At 61.4% G+C, this 17,388-nt stretch overlaps 1 protein-coding gene across 1 annotated transcript; it reads left to right on the top strand.

Moving 5' to 3' along the window:
* The first annotated feature begins 14,151 nt into the window (after window positions 1-14,151).
* On the top strand, window positions 14,152-16,921 carry LOC144246778 (serine/threonine-protein kinase pim-1-like). Its single transcript, XM_077785528.1, has 6 exons — window positions 14,152-14,213; window positions 14,994-15,142; window positions 15,610-15,713; window positions 15,806-15,856; window positions 16,158-16,530; window positions 16,788-16,921. Exons 1-6 carry the CDS (start codon window positions 14,152-14,154, stop codon window positions 16,919-16,921), a joined length of 873 nt encoding a protein of 290 aa, XP_077641654.1.
* The last annotated feature ends 467 nt before the right edge of the window (window positions 16,922-17,388 follow it).

Below are 17,388 nucleotides of genomic sequence, written 5' to 3'. Positions count from 1 at the left end.
AACTATGGCTGGGTGTTTTGTCTTCCTTATCTTTTGTCTGTGCCTCATTGCCACCAGTGAACGGAAGGAGGAGACAGAGCAGCTTCTCACACTGACATAATTTGGCACTTGCTGGAGATGAAAGTGCGTAGAGCAAGATCTTTCTTTCTGAGGCAGTAACAGGGATCTGAAGTGCTGACTTCTGTCAATATGGCAATGGCAAGCTCCTCTGCCTCTCCCTCCAGTGACTGCTGTTGCAATAAGAAAAGCAAGAGGTACAGGCTTTACCAATATGCCAATGCTTTAGGATAAAATGAGGAGAGGAAAAAATAATGTGAGGCAAGGCTCTCGAGGGCTCATAACAGTACAGCCATGAACGATGCGGGTGCATCTGTCCAGCATGTGCAGAAAGGATACCAATACCTAGGGATGAACATGTAATGCATCAGGCACGGCTTCCCATGGTTGTAAACCGGTATAAAAACATTAACCTAACAGGGGTTTTTCTAACTTGGTGTATATAAGAGTGTGTGATGTACCAGTCCTGCTTTTCCCACCTCGTTCTGCCATGAGGTAATGCCTGTTTGCAAACACACCTAATACAGTCTGAGAGGGTTACTGCAAGTGAGTCCAGTCCAGTGTGAATTCTCAGCCCCCTCCACTGGGCTCAAAGAGCTCTCTCAGAGGGCAAACTGCATTCTTCAAGCTTGTTCCAGGCTGCAAAGGTGTGGCTTCTGTTTCTTCCCAACCCAGGCACATTTTCTCATTTTGCCTTTGGACTGTGGTAGAGGAACCCCCATGGGGAAGGGGGCATGCAGACTTGCAGCAGATCAGGTTAGCTTAGTAAACACAGGCTTCATCAAAGCAAAATGTAGTCCCTTATTGAAGCAGTTTTGGTTCTGTTTTGAATCTATTTCCTAAAGGGTAAAAAATGGCAGAGTTGTTTGCTTGGGATGAAAGTAGCATGAGTCATCAGGGAAAACCAGGAGGAAGTACCCAAAGTTTTCTAGGCAAACAAAGCCTGGCAAACATGGACAAGTGGGCTAGAAGCAGGAGCAGGTACATTAAATTCTCAGTCTTTCCCTTGTTCCCATTTACTTGGATGCAGGGCATTTCATTAGCCAGTTGTCTCTCCACAATGCATCGGTTGATCTCGTAATCCCTCGCAGTGAGTTTATTCAGCACTTTTATGGGACTTGAATCTCTCAAGTGAAGTCCTCCAGAAATGCTGAGCCCCGTTGGAACTACTAGAACTTGTGCAAACAGTGTGCCCTGGCTGCAGGGATGGCCAGTGGTCTCCTGGGCGGCGTTAGACAAAGCATTGTCAGCAGGGCAGGGAGGTGGTCCTGCCCCTCTGCTCTGCGCTGCTGAGGCGACATCTGGAGTGCTGTGTGCAGCTCTGGGCTCCTCGGGACAGGAGAGACACGGACCTCCTTGAGAGAGTCTGACAGAGCACTGTGAAGGTGGTAAAGGGACAGGAGGAAAGACTGAGAGAGCTGAGGCTGTTCAGCATGGATAAGAGATGCCTCAGGGGCATCTAGTTACAAATACTTGAAGAGAGAATGTAAAAAAGATGGAGCCAAACTCTTCTCAGTGGTGCTGAGTGTCAGTGGGCACAAACTGAAGCAAATGGAGGTCCTCTGAACATCAGGAAGCATTGTCTTTGAGGGTGACTGAGCAGAAGGATTGAGAACTGCATTCACCCAACTGCTAAATAGGGAAGCTGCAACCACACAAGAAGAGCACTTTGCAAAAGTACCACAGAGATCCATCCTCTCCTCTGTTCAGAGGAATCAATAGCTGAGTTGGTTCTTTATTTCTGGAAGTTAGTTATTTTATCAGTTATTGGCAACCTTCACCTCGATTGTTAAACCATTTCTAGCACAGCTTGTTTACGCTTTAGGGCTACTGCAAAGTCCCATGCAGCAAGTTTTTACATCCCTGTTTGCTAGAAGCACCAGCATATCCTCCAAGAAAGCCTGCACTCAGCATGGCCTATTTCCTTTCTTTGCCTGTGCATTTCTCCTGCTATCGCTGTTAGCAAGAAAATGTTGGATTTAGTTAACTTTTAGGTCTGAAGCTGCATGGCTGATTCTCTGCATTGCGTTGTCCTTGGTGTCAAGTTAGCAAAAGCTGAGAAGAATCCATTGTCACATTAATACTTGGGTGAGTTTACTCATCAGTTTGTACTGTGTGCATGTGTAAATGGAGGCCAGATGTTGCTACCAAATGGAGTCTAATACTGCTGTATAAATGTGTGTAATACTGGGGCATTTGCCCTGCAGGACTGACATGCTGGAACAAGGCGGGCACTGGGGGTGAGAGAGCCCCGTGCTTCCTCCTCCTCGTGTGAGAGTTCCTGCAGTGCCGTAAGAGCCAGAGCTGTGAGCTTTTCCTTCGAGGGCTGGGCACGGCCACGGCAGATGGAGGCACGGGAGCAGGAGGCTTCAGGACAGGGCTCTGTGGTGCAGGGAGAGCAGCAGCTCCTGAGCAGCTCTGCGCTACAGGAAGGCTCCAGCTCCTGGCAGCACTTGCTGCTCCAAGGACCACTGTGGTCTCGTCCAGAGCATGTGCTGGGTGGGCTCAGACAAGCAAACAGTGCTGTAGAGAGCTGGTGACAACTCCTGAGGCCTCTTCTCCACTAAGTAAGCCATAATGTAACTTCACTGCCATAGGTTTGTCTGTGAGTGGTCTGTGATTTTGTCTTGAAGATCGGTGCAAATTGGATGATTGGCTGTAGAGTGTGTGCATCTGTCTCTTCTAAGGCAGATGGAGGACTGCAGATCTCCATCCAGAATGTGACCCACAGTGTAACCGGGAGCATATGCTGTGCCATTGGTGATGCATGTGGCATGGACTAGTGGCCCATTTGTCTGCAGCTTGTCCCCATATGATTTCTTGCATGCCCCGAGGCAGGGTTGGTCTGTGTTACTCAAGTTCCAGAAGGCTGCGATGCAGTGAGAGTGGCATAACAAGTAGTTCTGACCTGTAAGGGCACTGGTTCCCAAATGCCTCCCAAGCAAGGCTGCTGCTCTCTCTTTGGCTATGCCAAGCAGCACATCTTGCTGCATATGTGGTCACCAGGGTGTGCAGATTGCAGTGCACCAGTGCTGGCTGAATAATGTATTTTCACAACAGATATTATTCTGCATCTGCCTTGTGACTTTTAATTTCAATTTTCTCTGGGAGCGTTTGGGCAATGATTGTTATCCGGTATGTGCCAGATTATCACCATTGCCCGAGTGTTTCTTTTTTGTCAGATTGAGTTTTCCTTTTCTCCAAGGAATTTGCGGCTTTTAAGCAGAAAATAGTTACATTTCTTAGCTGTTTGCCTGTGTGGTTAAAGCAGGGCAATGCATGAGGCCAGGACCTCGCTTTGCTTTCAGAAGTGATCCCGTCAATGCTTCCTGGCAGTGTTTCCTTTCGCACAGCACCAGGTCAGGACTGTTTCAGCATTTCGCTGGTAGTCAAGGGTGAGTCCAGCCATCCAGGTTGCCCCTGCTGTCCCCATATGGAGGATGCTCCAGCAGACTGAGGTCAGAGTGTGTTATGTGGCCGTGAGCTGAGCCATACACAGTCACTTCTTGTCTCTGGGCAGAGGACTTTGCTCCTCTGTTCCATTAAGTTACCAAGAGTGATCGTTGCTAAAATTACTCTGTTAAATAATCCAGAAGTTTGCCTTTTCTTCCTTTCTTTCCTGAGTTCAGAAGTTGGTAACCTAAGCGCCAGGACAGCCAGGACGCTGTGCCGCTTGTGCCAGCGGGCAACAGCCCGAGCCTGGTGGTGGAGACGAGCCTCCAGAGGTTCCTCCACCTGCAGGAAGCTGCCCCAAGACAGCCCTCGAGTGCCGCCAAGGGCTTTCTAGCAGCAGGTGAGATCTCCTGAGGAGCTGCCTGAGGCTCCCCCGGGGCAATGCAGGGGCGCGGTCAGGCCAGGCCAGGGCCCCCGAGAGCAGCCGAGTCGCCGGCTGTTTGCAGTGCCTGCGATGGCATGGCGTGAACAAGCCCTGTCTGCCTTGCAGCCGCTCCCGGGACTCCCCTGGGCCAAGGCTCGGGCTGCAGCCCCGGCCGTCGGCAGGAGCGGAGCCCAGCGCACGACGCCGGGGACAGCGACGGTGCCGCCCCGGCCCGCTGCCCCGGGGCTGCCGCAGCCGCCTGTGCGCGCTGCCCCGGCCCGGCTCCGCCGCTCGCCAGCCCGGCGGCTGCAGGGCCGTGGCCGCTGCCCGGCGCGCAGCACGAAGCAGGTGAGAGCGCGGCGGCCGCGGGGGCCCGGCCCGCTTCACTCGCGGGCACTTGCGGGGGGTTCTGGGCGCCAGGCTGACGGCTTCTCTCGGCCGCAGGGCAAAGGAGGCAGCGGCAGGAGCGGTACCTGCTGGGCCCGCAGCTGGGCAGCGGCGGCTTCGGCACCGTCTTCTCGGGCATCCGCCTCTCGGACGGGAGCCCGGTGAGTGGCCGCCGCGGCCGGGCGGGGCAGGAGGGGCAGCGGCGGGGAGCGGCAGGGCTGGAGCTCAGCCCTCCTCTCTCCGTGGCTCGCAGGTGGCCATCAAACGCGTGGCCCGGGAGAGCGTCCTGCAGTGGGACGAGCTGGTGAGCGAGCGGGGCCAGCGGGACAGAGCGGGGCGCGGCGGGCAGGGAGAATCCCGGGGCGGGCTCGGCGTGCGGAGCCGCAGCCCCGCGGGCCCGGGCACGGCCAACAGCGCTGCTGGGGCCGGGCAGGGGCCCCCCGAGCATCCCCCGAGTGGGGGGAAGTGCAAGCGCCTGGGAGGCTGTGCCCGGGGACCCTGGGGCATCCCGGGCAGGGCGCAGCGCAGCCCCAGGGCCGCCGCAGCAGCAGCAGCAGCAGCAGCAGCACCTGCCGGAGGCGCTGATTTTCTCCTGCTCACAGCCCGACGGCACCCGCGTGCCCTTGGAGGTGGTGCTAATGGAGAAGGTGGGCTCTGGCTGCCGCAACATCATCCAGCTCCTGGACTGGTTTGAGCTGCCAGATAGCTTCATCCTGGTGCTGGAGCGTCCGGGGGCATCACGGGATCTCCTGGAGTTCCTGGAGGAGCAGGACCAGGGCTTCCTGTGCGAGGAGCAGGCGCGCTGGCTTTTCTGCCAGGTGCTGGAGGCCGTGCGGCACTGCACCGCCTGCGGCGTCCTGCACCGGGACATCAAGCCGGAGAACCTCCTCGTGGACCCGGACAGCGGCGACCTGAAGCTCATCGACTTTGGCTGCGGCACCTTCCTCCAGGAGCGGGCCTTCACGGGCTTTGCCGGTGAGCCATGGCCTGGGCCCTGCTCCCGGTGCCAGGCACTGCACAGCCCCCTTCCCTCCTGGGCCGCGGGCTGTGGCCTTCAGCCGGCCGCCCTTTGGCACGGGGCGGGTGCCGTGCCCCAGGAGCCGGCCGCCGGCCCTGCCGACAGAGGGGCGGCAAAAGCGGCTCCCGGCCCCTGGGCTCAGCGGGCCCACGAGGGCCTGGGCTGCTCCGCAGGCCTTCTTGGCCTCGCGGAATGGTTTCGTGCCTTTGGCCAGCTGGCCGGGGGATGCGGGGTGGCCTCGGGGGAGAAGCTGTGGCCGCGGGTGCAGCCCCTGCCTGGGCCAGGAGGCTGGCGCCGGGCTCTGGAAGGCAGCAGCCTGCGCCCAGCCAGCGCCGCCTGTCTCCCCTAGGAACGCGTGAGTACAGTCCGCCCGAGTGGATCTGGCTCGGCTGCTACCACGGCCATGCGGCCACCGTCTGGTCCCTGGGCGTGCTGCTGTACGTCATGGTCTGCGGGAGCCTCCCCTTCCAGGACGACCATGACATCGTGCTGGGCAAGCTCTCCTTCCGGCGGCAGCTCTCTCCAGGTTGGTGTCTGGCCTCACGACGACGGACTTTAGCAGGCGGCGGCACGCAGCCCGGCACGGCCCAGGGCGCTCGCGGCGCGGCCCGGGCCCCGCAGGTGACGGGGGCAGCTGGGCAGGAGACTCTGCCGGTGACCGGCGCTTTCTGGCTTCTCTCCCCAGAGCTCCAGCACCTGATCCAATGGTGTTTGGCCAAGCACCCCGCGGACAGGCCGGAGCTGCAGGAGATCTCGCACCACCCTTGGGTGTGGGGCCGGCGTTTTTGATGCCTTGCCGGAGCCTCTGCAGCACCCACTCACCGAGTCCCACGCAGGAGTGAGGACCCAAATAATAAAACAGCAAACACATTTTGATGTGCCAAGGCTGGTCGTTGTCAGCAACTTCATCTGAAGAGGGATATTGGTGGGGAAAAAGGAGACACAGGAGTCCTTGGGAGGCCTGAAACTTCTAACGGTGGTGGGTGGGGGTAGAGCCCAACAGGCTCCTCCTACATATCCCTATCCCTTACACAGGAGAAGCCCTGGCTAAAATCCAGGAAAAACAGTGCGGTGGCTCCAAGGATCAGAACCAGGATCTGTGTGCAGATCGTACCTCGCGGGAGGCACATGAATGGAACCAAGCAAGGCTGGGGCAGAAGGGTCAGACTTAGCAGATGAAGGGGTCCCTCCCTCTGTCCGTGACAAGGCCCAGGGCAGCCCTTTCCCGGGAAGTGCACAGGGAGTGGATCCTTGAGCTGCTGCACCTTGCACTGCCCTCGCTCAGCTCGGAGCCCCCTCATTGCCGGGGGGAGCTGGTGGCACTGGGGAGTAGAGAGGGAAAGAAGCAGAACACAAGGATCTGTCCTATACCCGCATGGACCGTGATGCCAGCTTCATGGGCTGCACCAAATGGCTGCCCTGTTGGGAACACCACCAGAAACCTCCAGCAACATCCTAATTTACTGCTCCAGAAAAATGAAAATCCCAAAAATTAACTCCAAGGTGCATCATTGAATATCTCCTTGGCATCTAGAGATCTTTTTTCTGAATCCAGTCATGGATTTCCTTCAGGTCTCCTTCCCCGGGACCAGTTAAACACCAGATGGGGTTAAAACCTTCCCTGCTTCTTAATTCCTGGAGTGGCAGATGAAATGCTGCTAAAGCCGTGATCTGTAGAAGGGTGGAGTTTTCTCTGAAGGTCTGGTAGTAGTTGGGTCTGGTCTTCCTCTGGGAACCGAGCAGAGAAGAAAGCCGCTCCTCTGGGAATCCAACAAAGGGCTGCCGTGGTGTCCCAAAAAGTGCTGATTTTATGCAGGTAGGAATGCTTGGCTTGTCCATCTGGGTGGAGCATCTCGCAATGGGATGGTGCGATTTTACCAATCATGCAGTGAGTCATTCAATGGTCTATCAGCAGAAGATACCTCCCCGAAGGGAGACATTGTTCTTGGAAGAGATAAGAAAACAGCCAAACCTCCAACAGATGGCAAATAGAATACATGCTTATCTTACAAGCCAAGGACAATGGGATTCATCCCAATATGTCCCAACAGGAAGCCCCTAAATCCTCTGCCCAAGGCCCTGAAAGACAAGGAGGTCCATGCTGGCTCAGTGTTCCACAGCTCTACCTGATTTGACAGGAAGGGATTGGACTCTCCAGGAAACTCCAGCCCTGATCATCTGATCTTGATAGCGGGAAAGGCCATCATTGGCGCTACTGGGAAGTGACGGGAGGACAGTGCCAGCACCAGGACAGGGCAGCGTGAGATAACGGAGGGGAATGTAGAACAGATTATGGGACGCAGGGAATGGGGCTGCGGCCCAGCCTCATCCCTAATGGAGTGCAGCTGTAGAAGACAGGTGAACAGCACTGAAGGAAAAGAAGCACGGAATGCTGATGTTTATTGACCAACCACAAAAGAGTAAAAGGGCACACAGATATTACGCATGTGGGGGAAAAGGGTATAAACGTTTGTAGTGGGAAATAATAAAATGCAGGTGCTTGAAACCTTTCAGGGTGTCAGTCATGAGTCCGCAGTCAGGGAAATTCCTGTCTGAATGACTGTGCCACGACCATGAGGTCACCCGTCTCATGGATGATGGGAAGGCAAAGCAGGTTCTATTTCAGGATTTTAAGCGGAGTTTTGATCCTGTCCCTCACAGAATACATCTGGAGCTGGTGTCCAGGTGTGAGACACACAGAGAAAGGGTGTGCTGGCTGAAGAATGGGCTGATGTATTGGTTTTCAATGGGATAGGATCCATTTCCTTCCCAGGGAGCGGCAAAGAGCTGGGTTTGGATTCGGGACGGGAATGTGGTAGACAGCACACAGATGGCTTGGATGTTGCTGAGCGGGGCTTGCCCTCCTCAAGGACTTTGCAGTGTCACACTGGACAATCCATGTCCCATGCTCTGCCAGCAAGGAGGTGAGACCATCAACACTCCCCTCCTCTTAAAGAAGATTCTTCCACGCACTCTGCTCCAGAGAGCTGGCAAGTGCCCATAGGGAGCCCCCTGATCCCTGCTGGGGCACTGCGGAGGGCGGGGCCGAGGCAGGGCTGTGATGGCACAAAGGGGCAGAGCGCTGGCGTGAGGCAGGGCTGTGATGTCCCAGGGCTGTGCTGGCCGCAGCACTGTGACATCACTGCGACATCACCGCGCTGTCGCTGCATAAAAGGGGCCGGTGCCCGCAGCTGCCAGTGCAGTTGCGATGGCACGTGCTGGAGCCATGGGTGACAGCGGCGACCTGATGACTGCGCTTGTCCTGCTGCTGGCCGCCGTGGCTGTCTGGTGGGCCTTTGGCCACCAGCAACCACGCAGCCGGCGGGCACGGACAGGAAAGAGGAGCAAGCGCCGCGGGGCCAGGCCCAGAGGCTCACGGAGGAAGCGAGGAGCCCCTGCGGCTCCCAGGCTCCCCCGGCCTCGGGCCGCTCCTGGCAAGCGGCCGCGTGCTCCCGCCAGCCCCCGGGGCAGCCCCTGCGGCTGCGGCCCCTGCCTGGCAGAGGCCCGGGAGCTGTGGAAACTGATGCTGCAGCTCTGGGATGGCAGCGGGACACGTGCGCCCTTCTACTCGGGGATGTGGCAGGCCTTGTGGAAACAACTGAAGGAGCTGCAGAAGCGAGTCCACCTGCCCTGCTGTGGCTCGGACAGCTCCTCCGGAAGCCTCCATCCCTCCCAGAGGCTGCTCCCAGCGAGATCTTCCATCCCTGGAAGATCCTCAAGGCCTGTAAGGATGGTACAGCAGGGGGGAGCCACCACCATCCATGCAGGAACCTCAGGCTGTCAGAGATCCTGCACCCTGCCAGGAGCCTCTGCTATCTCTGACAGCCTCCATCCCTCGCAGAGGCTCAGTGAGACCTGTCATGCTGTGGAAGGAGCAGAGCCCGTGGACAGGTCTCCCAGCTCCCTTGGACTCACGGATGTCAACAACATGGGCGCAATCCTGACCCTTGACGTGGCAGGGGAAAGCCCAAAAGTCCAAAAGGGAGCCCAGCCCGATGCGGGGGAGCCTGCTCAGGAGCAGCTGGCGGGGCAGCAAGAGTCCTGGAGCCAGCTGTGGTCATCCCACAGCAGCCAGGACAGCCAGGACGCTGTGCCGCTTGTGCCAGCGGGCAACAGCCCGAGCCTGGTGGTGGAGACGAGCCTCCAGAGGTTCCTCCACCTGCAGGAAGCTGCCCCAAGACAGCCCTCGAGTGCCGCCAAGGGCTTTCTAGCAGCAGGTGAGATCTCCTGAGGAGCTGCCTGAGGCTCCCCCGGGGCAATGCAGGGGCGCGGCCAGGCCAGGCCAGGGCCCCCGAGAGCAGCCGAGTCGCCGGCTGTTTGCAGTGCCTGCGATGGCATGGCGTGAACAAGCCCTGTCTGCCTTGCAGCCGCTCCCGGGACTCCCCTGGGCCAAGGCTCGGGCTGCAGCCCCGGCCGTCGGCAGGAGCGGAGCCCAGCGCACGACGCCGGGGACAGCGACGGTGCCGCCCCGGCCCGCTGCCCCGGGGCTGCCGCAGCCGCCTGTGCGCGCTGCCCCGGCCCGGCTCCGCCGCTCGCCAGCCCGGCGGCTGCAGGGCCGTGGCCGCTGCCCGGCGCGCAGCACGAAGCAGGTGAGAGCGCGGCGGCCGCGGGGGCCCGGCCCGCTTCACTCGCGGGCACTTGCGGGGGGTTCTGGGCGCCAGGCTGACGGCTTCTCTCGGCCGCAGGGCAAAGGAGGCAGCGGCAGGAGCGGTACCTGCTGGGCCCGCAGCTGGGCAGCGGCGGCTTCGGCACCGTCTTCTCGGGCATCCGCCTCTCGGACGGGAGCCCGGTGAGTGGCCGCCGCGGCCGGGCGGGGCAGGAGGGGCAGCGGCGGGGAGCGGCAGGGCTGGAGCTCAGCCCTCCTCTCTCCGTGGCTCGCAGGTGGCCATCAAACGCGTGGACCGGGAGAGCGTCCTGCAGTGGGACGAGCTGGTGAGCGAGCGGGGCCAGCGGGACAGAGCGGGGCGCGGCGGGCAGGGAGAATCCCGGGGCGGGCTCGGCGTGCGGAGCCGCAGCCCCGCGGGCCCGGGCACGGCCAACAGCGCTGCTGGGGCCGGGCAGGGGCCCCCCGAGCATCCCCCGAGTGGGGGGAAGTGCAAGCGCCTGGGAGGCTGTGCCCGGGGACCCTGGGGCATCCCGGGCAGGGCGCAGCGCAGCCCCAGGGCCGCCGCAGCAGCAGCAGCAGCAGCAGCAGCACCTGCCGGAGGCGCTGATTTTCTCCTGCTCACAGCCCGACGGCACCCGCGTGCCCTTGGAGGTGGTGCTAATGGAGAAGGTGGGCTCTGGCTGCCGCAACATCATCCAGCTCCTGGACTGGTTTGAGCTGCCAGATAGCTTCATCCTGGTGCTGGAGCGTCCGGGGGCATCACGGGATCTCCTGGAGTTCCTGGAGGAGCAGGACCAGGGCTTCCTGTGCGAGGAGCAGGCGCGCTGGCTTTTCTGCCAGGTGCTGGAGGCCGTGCGGCACTGCACCGCCTGCGGCGTCCTGCACCGGGACATCAAGCCGGAGAACCTCCTCGTGGACCCGGACAGCGGCGACCTGAAGCTCATCGACTTTGGCTGCGGCACCTTCCTCCAGGAGCGGGCCTTCACGGGCTTTGCCGGTGAGCCATGGCCTGGGCCCTGCTCCCGGTGCCAGGCACTGCACAGCCCCCTTCCCTCCTGGGCCGCGGGCTGTGGCCTTCAGCCGGCCGCCCTTTGGCACGGGGCGGGTGCCGTGCCCCAGGAGCCGGCCGCCGGCCCTGCCGACAGAGGGGCGGCAAAAGCGGCTCCCGGCCCCTGGGCTCAGCGGGCCCACGAGGGCCTGGGCTGCTCCGCAGGCCTTCTTGGCCTCGCGGAATGGTTTCGTGCCTTTGGCCAGCTGGCCGGGGGATGCGGGGTGGCCTCGGGGGAGAAGCTGTGGCCGCGGGTGCAGCCCCTGCCTGGGCCAGGAGGCTGGCGCCGGGCTCTGGAAGGCAGCAGCCTGCGCCCGGCCAGCGCCGCCTGTCTCCCCTAGGAACGCGTGAGTACAGTCCGCCCGAGTGGATCTGGCTCGGCTGCTACCACGGCCATGCGGCCACCGTCTGGTCCCTGGGCGTGCTGCTGTACGTCATGGTCTGCGGGAGCCTCCCCTTCCAGGACGACCATGACATCGTGCTGGGCAAGCTCTCCTTCCGGCGGCAGCTCTCTCCAGGTTGGTGTCTGGCCTCACGACGACGGACTTTAGCAGGTGGCGGCACGCAGCCCGGCACGGCCCAGGGCGCTCGCGGCGCGGCCCGGGCCCCGCAGGTGACGGGGGCAGCTGGGCAGGAGACTCTGCCGGTGACCGGCGCTTTCTGGCTTCTCTCCCCAGAGCTCCAGCACCTGATCCAATGGTGTTTGGCCAAGCACCCCGCGGACAGGCCGGAGCTGCAGGAGATCTCGCACCACCCTTGGGTGTGGGGCCGGCGTTTTTGATGCCTTGCCGGAGCCTCTGCAGCACCCACTCACCGAGTCCCACGCAGGAGTGAGGACCCAAATAATAAAACAGCAAACACATTTTGATGTGCCAAGGCTGGTCGTTGTCAGCAACTTCATCTGAAGAGGGATATTGGTGGGGAAAAAGGAGACACAGGAGTCCTTGGGAGGCCTGAAACTTCTAACGGTGGTGGGTGGGGGTAGAGCCCAACAGGCTCCTCCTACATATCCCTATCCCTTACACAGGAGAAGCCCTGGCTAAAATCCAGGAAAAACAGTGCGGTGGCTCCAAGGATCAGAACCAGGATCTGTGTGCAGATCGTACCTCGCGGGAGGCACATGAATGGAACCAAGCAAGGCTGGGGCAGAAGGGTCAGACTTAGCAGATGAAGGGGTCCCTCCCTCTGTCCGTGACAAGGCCCAGGGCAGCCCTTTCCCGGGAAGTGCACAGGGAGTGGATCCTTGAGCTGCTGCACCTTGCACTGCCCTCGCTCAGCTCGGAGCCCCCTCATTGCCGGGGGGAGCTGGTGGCACTGGGGAGTAGAGAGGGAAAGAAGCAGAACACAAGGATCTGTCCTATACCCGCATGGACCGTGATGCCAGCTTCATGGGCTGCACCAAATGGCTGCCCTGTTGGGAACACCACCAGAAACCTCCAGCAACATCCTAATTTACTGCTCCAGAAAAATGAAAATCCCAAAAATTAACTCCAAGGTGCATCATTGAATATCTCCTTGGCATCTAGAGATCTTTTTTCTGAATCCAGTCATGGATTTCCTTCAGGTCTCCTTCCCCGGGACCAGTTAAACACCAGATGGGGTTAAAACCTTCCCTGCTTCTTAATTCCTGGAGTGGCAGATGAAATGCTGCTAAAGCCGTGATCTGTAGAAGGGTGGAGTTTTCTCTGAAGGTCTGGTAGTAGTTGGGTCTGGTCTTCCTCTGGGAACCGAGCAGAGAAGAAAGCCGCTCCTCTGGGAATCCAACAAAGGGCTGCCGTGGTGTCCCAAAAAGTGCTGATTTTATGCAGGTAGGAATGCTTGGCTTGTCCATCTGGGTGGAGCATCTTGCAATGGGATGGTGCGATTTTACCAATCATGCAGTGAGTCATTCAATGGTCTATCAGCAGAAGATACCTCCCCGAAGGGAGACATTGTTCTTGGAAGAGATAAGAAAACAGCCAAACCTCCAACAGATGGCAAATAGAATACATGCTTATCTTACAAGCCAAGGACAATGGGATTCATCCCAATATGTCCCAACAGGAAGCCCCTAAATCCTCTGCCCAAGGCCCTGAAAGACAAGGAGGTCCATGCTGGCTCAGTGTTCCACAGCTCTACCTGATTTGACAGGAAGGGATTGGACTCTCCAGGAAACTCCAGCCCTGATCATCTGATCTTGATAGCGGGAAAGGCCATCATTGGCGCTACTGGGAAGTGACGGAAGGACAGTGCCAGCACCAGGACAGGGCAGCGTGAGATAACGGAGGGGAATGTAGAACAGATTATGGGACGCAGGGAATGGGGCTGCGGCCCAGCCTCATCCCTAATGGAGTGCAGCTGTAGAAGACAGGTGAACAGCACTGAAGGAAAAGAAGCACGGAATGCTGATGTTTATTGACCAACCACAAAAGAGTAAAAGGGCACACAGATATTACGCATGTGGGGGAAAAGGGTATAAACGTTTGTAGTGGGAAATAATAAAATGCAGGTGCTTGAAACCTTTCAGGGTGTCAGTCATGAGTCCGCAGTCAGGGAAATTCCTGTCTGAATGACTGTGCCACGACCATGAGGTCACCCGTCTCATGGATGATGGGAAGGCAAAGCAGGTTCTATTTCAGGGTTTTAAGCGGAGTTTTGATCCTGTCCCTCACAGAATACATCTGGAGCTGGTGTCCAGGTGTGAGACACACAGAGAAAGGGTGTGCTGGCTGAAGAATGGGCTGATGTATTGGTTTTCAATGGGATAGGATCCATTTCCTTCCCAGGGAGCGGCAAAGAGCTGGGTTTGGATTCGGGACGGGAATGTGGTAGACAGCACACAGATGGCTTGGATGTTGCTGAGCGGGGCTTGCCCTCCTCAAGGACTTTGCAGTGTCACACTGGACAATCCATGTCCCATGCTCTGCCAGCAAGGAGGTGAGACCATCAACACTCCCCTCCTCTTAAAGAAGATTCTTCCACGCACTCTGCTCCAGAGAGCTGGCAAGTGCCCATAGGGAGCCCCCTGATCCCTGCTGGGGCACTGCGGAGGGCGGGGCCGAGGCAGGGCTGTGATGGCACAAAGGGGCAGAGCGCTGGCGTGAGGCAGGGCTGTGATGTCCCAGGGCTGTGCTGGCCGCAGCACTGTGACATCGCTGCGACATCACCGCGCTGTCGCTGCATAAAAGGGGCCGGTGCCCGCAGCTGCCAGTGCAGTTGCGATGGCACGTGCTGGAGCCATGGGTGACAGCGGCGACCTGATGACTGCGCTTGTCCTGCTGCTGGCCGCCGTGGCTGTCTGGTGGGCCTTTGGCCACCGGCAACCACGCAGCCGGCGGGCACGGACAGGAAAGAGGAGCAAGCGCCGCGGGGCCAGGCCCAGAGGCTCACGGAGGAAGCGAGGAGCCCCTGCGGCTCCCAGGCTCCCCCGGCCTCGGGCCGCTCCTGGCAAGCGGCCGCGTGCTCCCGCCAGCCCCCGGGGCAGCCCCTGCGGCTGCGGCCCCTGCCTGGCAGAGGCCCGGGAGCTGTGGAAACTGATGCTGCAGCTCTGGGATGGCAGCGGGACACGTGCGCCCTTCTACTCGGGGATGTGGCAGGCCTTGTGGAAACAACTGAAGGAGCTGCAGAAGCGAGTCCACCTGCCCTGCTGTGGCTCGGACAGCTCCTCCGGAAGCCTCCATCCCTCCCAGAGGCTGCTCCCAGCGAGATCTTCCATCCCTGGAAGATCCTCAAGGCCTGTAAGGATGGTACAGCAGGGGGGAGCCACCACCATCCATGCAGGAACCTCAGGCTGTCAGAGATCCTGCACCCTGCCAGGAGCCTCTGCTATCTCTGACAGCCTCCATCCCTCGCAGAGGCTCAGTGAGACCTGTCATGCTGTGGAAGGAGCAGAGCCCGTGGACAGGTCTCCCAGCTCCCTTGGACTCACGGATGTCAACAACATGGGCGCAATCCTGACCCTTGACGTGGCAGGGGAAAGCCCAAAAGTCCAAAAGGGAGCCCAGCCCGATGCGGGGGAGCCTGCTCAGGAGCAGCTGGCGGGGCAGCAAGAGTCCTGGAGCCAGCTGTGGTCATCCCACAGCAGCCAGGACAGCCAGGACGCTGTGCCGCTTGTGCCAGCTGGGAACAGCCCGAGCCTGGTGGTGGAGACGAGCCTCCAGAGGTTCCTCCACCTGCAGGAAGCTGCCCCAAGACAGCCCTCGAGTGCTGCCAAGGGCTTTCTAGCAGCAGGTGAGATCTCCCGAGGAGCTGCCTGAGGCTCCCCCGGGGCAATGCAGGGGCGCGGTCAGGCCAGGCCAGGGCCCCCGAGAGCAGCCGAGTCGCCGGCTGTTTGCAGTGCCTGCGATGCACGGCGTGAACAAGCCCTGTCTGCTTTGCAGCCGCTCCCGGGACTCCCCTGGGCCAAGGCTCGGGCTGCAGCCCCGGCCGTCGGCAGGAGCGGAGCCCAGCGCACGCCGCCGGGGACAGCGACGGTGCCGCCCCGGCCCGCTGCCCCGGGGCTGCCGCAGCCGCCTGTGCGCGCTGCCCCGGCCCGGCTCCGCCGCTCGCCAGCCCGGCGGCTGCAGGGCCGTGGCCGCTGCCCGGCGCGCAGCACGAAGCAGGTGAGAGCGCGGCGGCCGCGGGGGCCCGGCCCGCTTCACTCGCGGGCACTTGCGGGGGGTTCTGGGCGCCAGGCTGACGGCTTCTCTCGGCCGCAGGGCAAAGGAGGCAGCGGCAGGAGCGGTACCTGCTGGGCCCGCAGCTGGGCAGCGGCGGCTTCGGCACCGTCTTCTCGGGCATCCGCCTCTCGGACGGGAGCCCGGTGAGTGGCCGCCGCGGCCGGGCGGGGCAGGAGGGGCAGCGGCGGGGAGCGGCAGGGCTGGAGCTCAGCCCTCCTCTCTCCGTGGCTCGCAGGTGGCCATCAAACGCGTGGACCGGGAGAGCGTCCTGCAGTGGGACGAGCTGGTGAGCGAGCGGGGCCAGCGGGACAGAGCGGGGCGCGGCGGGCAGGGAGAATCCCGGGGCGGGCTCGGCGTGCGGAGCCGCAGCCCCGCGGGCCCGGGCACGGCCAACAGCGCTGCTGGGGCCGGGCAGGGGCCCCCCGAGCATCCCCCGAGTGGGGGGAAGTGCAAGCGCCTGGGAGGCTGTGCCCGGGGACCCTGGGGCATCCCGGGCAGGGCGCAGCGCAGCCCCAGGGCCGCCGCAGCAGCAGCAGCAGCAGCAGCAGCAGCACCTGCCGGAGGCGCTGATTTTCTCCTGCTCACAGCCCGACGGCACCCGCGTGCCCTTGGAGGTGGTGCTAATGGAGAAGGTGGGCTCTGGCTGCCGCAACATCATCCAGCTCCTGGACTGGTTTGAGCTGCCAGATAGCTTCATCCTGGTGCTGGAGCGTCCGGGGGCATCACGGGATCTCCTGGAGTTCCTGGAGGAGCAGGACCAGGGCTTCCTGTGCGAGGAGCAGGCGCGCTGGCTTTTCTGCCAGGTGCTGGAGGCCGTGCGGCACTGCACCGCCTGCGGCGTCCTGCACCGGGACATCAAGCCGGAGAACCTCCTCGTGGACCCGGACAGCGGCGACCTGAAGCTCATCGACTTTGGCTGCGGCACCTTCCTCCAGGAGCGGGCCTTCACGGGCTTTGCCGGTGAGCCATGGCCTGGGCCCTGCTCCCGGTGCCAGGCACTGCACAGCCCCCTTCCCTCCTGGGCCGCGGGCTGTGGCCTTCAGCCGGCCGCCCTTTGGCACGGGGCGGATGCCGAGCCCCAGGAGCCGGCCGCCGGCCCTGCCGACAGAGGGGCGGCAAAAGCGGCTCCCGGCCCCTGGGCTCAGCGGGCCCACGAGGGCCTGGGCTGCTCCGCTGGCCTTCTTGGCCTCGCGGAATGGTTTCGTGCCTTTGGCCAGCTGGCCGGGGGATGCGGGGTGGCCTCGGGGGGAAGCTGTGGCCGCAGGTGCAGCCCCTGCCTCGGCCAGGAGGCTGGCGCCGGGCTCTGGAAGGCAGCAGCCTGCGCCCGGCCAGCGCCGCCTGTCTCCCCTAGGAACGCGCGAGTACAGCCCGCCCGAGTGGATCTGGCTCGGCTGCTACCACGGCCATGCGGCCACCGTCTGGTCCCTGGGCGTGCTGCTGTACGTCATGGTCTGCGGGAGCCTCCCCTTCCAGGACGACCATGACATCGTGCTGGGCAAGCTCTCCTTCCGGCGGCAGCTCTCTCCAGGTTGGTGTCTGGCCTCACGACGGCGGGCTTTGGCAGGCGGCGGCACGCAGCCCGGCACGGCCCAGGGCGCTCGCGGCGCGGCCCGGGCCCCGCAGGTGACGGGGGCAGCTGGGCAGGAGACTCTGCCGGTGACCGGCGCTTTCTGGCTTCTCTCCCCAGAGCTCCAGCACCTGATCCAATGGTGTTTGGCCAAGCACCCCGCGGACAGGCCGGAGCTGCAGGAGATCTCGCACCACCCTTGGGTGTGGGGCCGGCGTTTTTGATGCCTTGCCGGAGCCTCTGCAGCACCC

This window comes from Lonchura striata, chromosome 9 (genome assembly GCF_046129695.1).
Source record: "Lonchura striata isolate bLonStr1 chromosome 9, bLonStr1.mat, whole genome shotgun sequence".
Classification (NCBI taxonomy): domain Eukaryota; kingdom Metazoa; phylum Chordata; class Aves; order Passeriformes; family Estrildidae; genus Lonchura; species Lonchura striata.
This window is presented reverse-complemented; position numbering and strand designations above follow the sequence as displayed.

Bases quoted from the DNA above. Each gene is read 5' to 3' on its own strand.
- LOC144246778 (XM_077785528.1), top strand. From the start codon at position 14,152: ATGGGTGACAGCGGCGACCTGATGACTGCGCTTGTCCTGCTGCTGGCC. The intron at 15,714-15,805 runs GTGAGTGGCCGC...CGTGGCTCGCAG, and splicing joins GCCTCTCGGACGGGAGCCCG to GTGGCCATCAAACGCGTGGA. The intron at 15,857-16,157 runs GTGAGCGAGCGG...TCCTGCTCACAG, and splicing joins TCCTGCAGTGGGACGAGCTG to CCCGACGGCACCCGCGTGCC.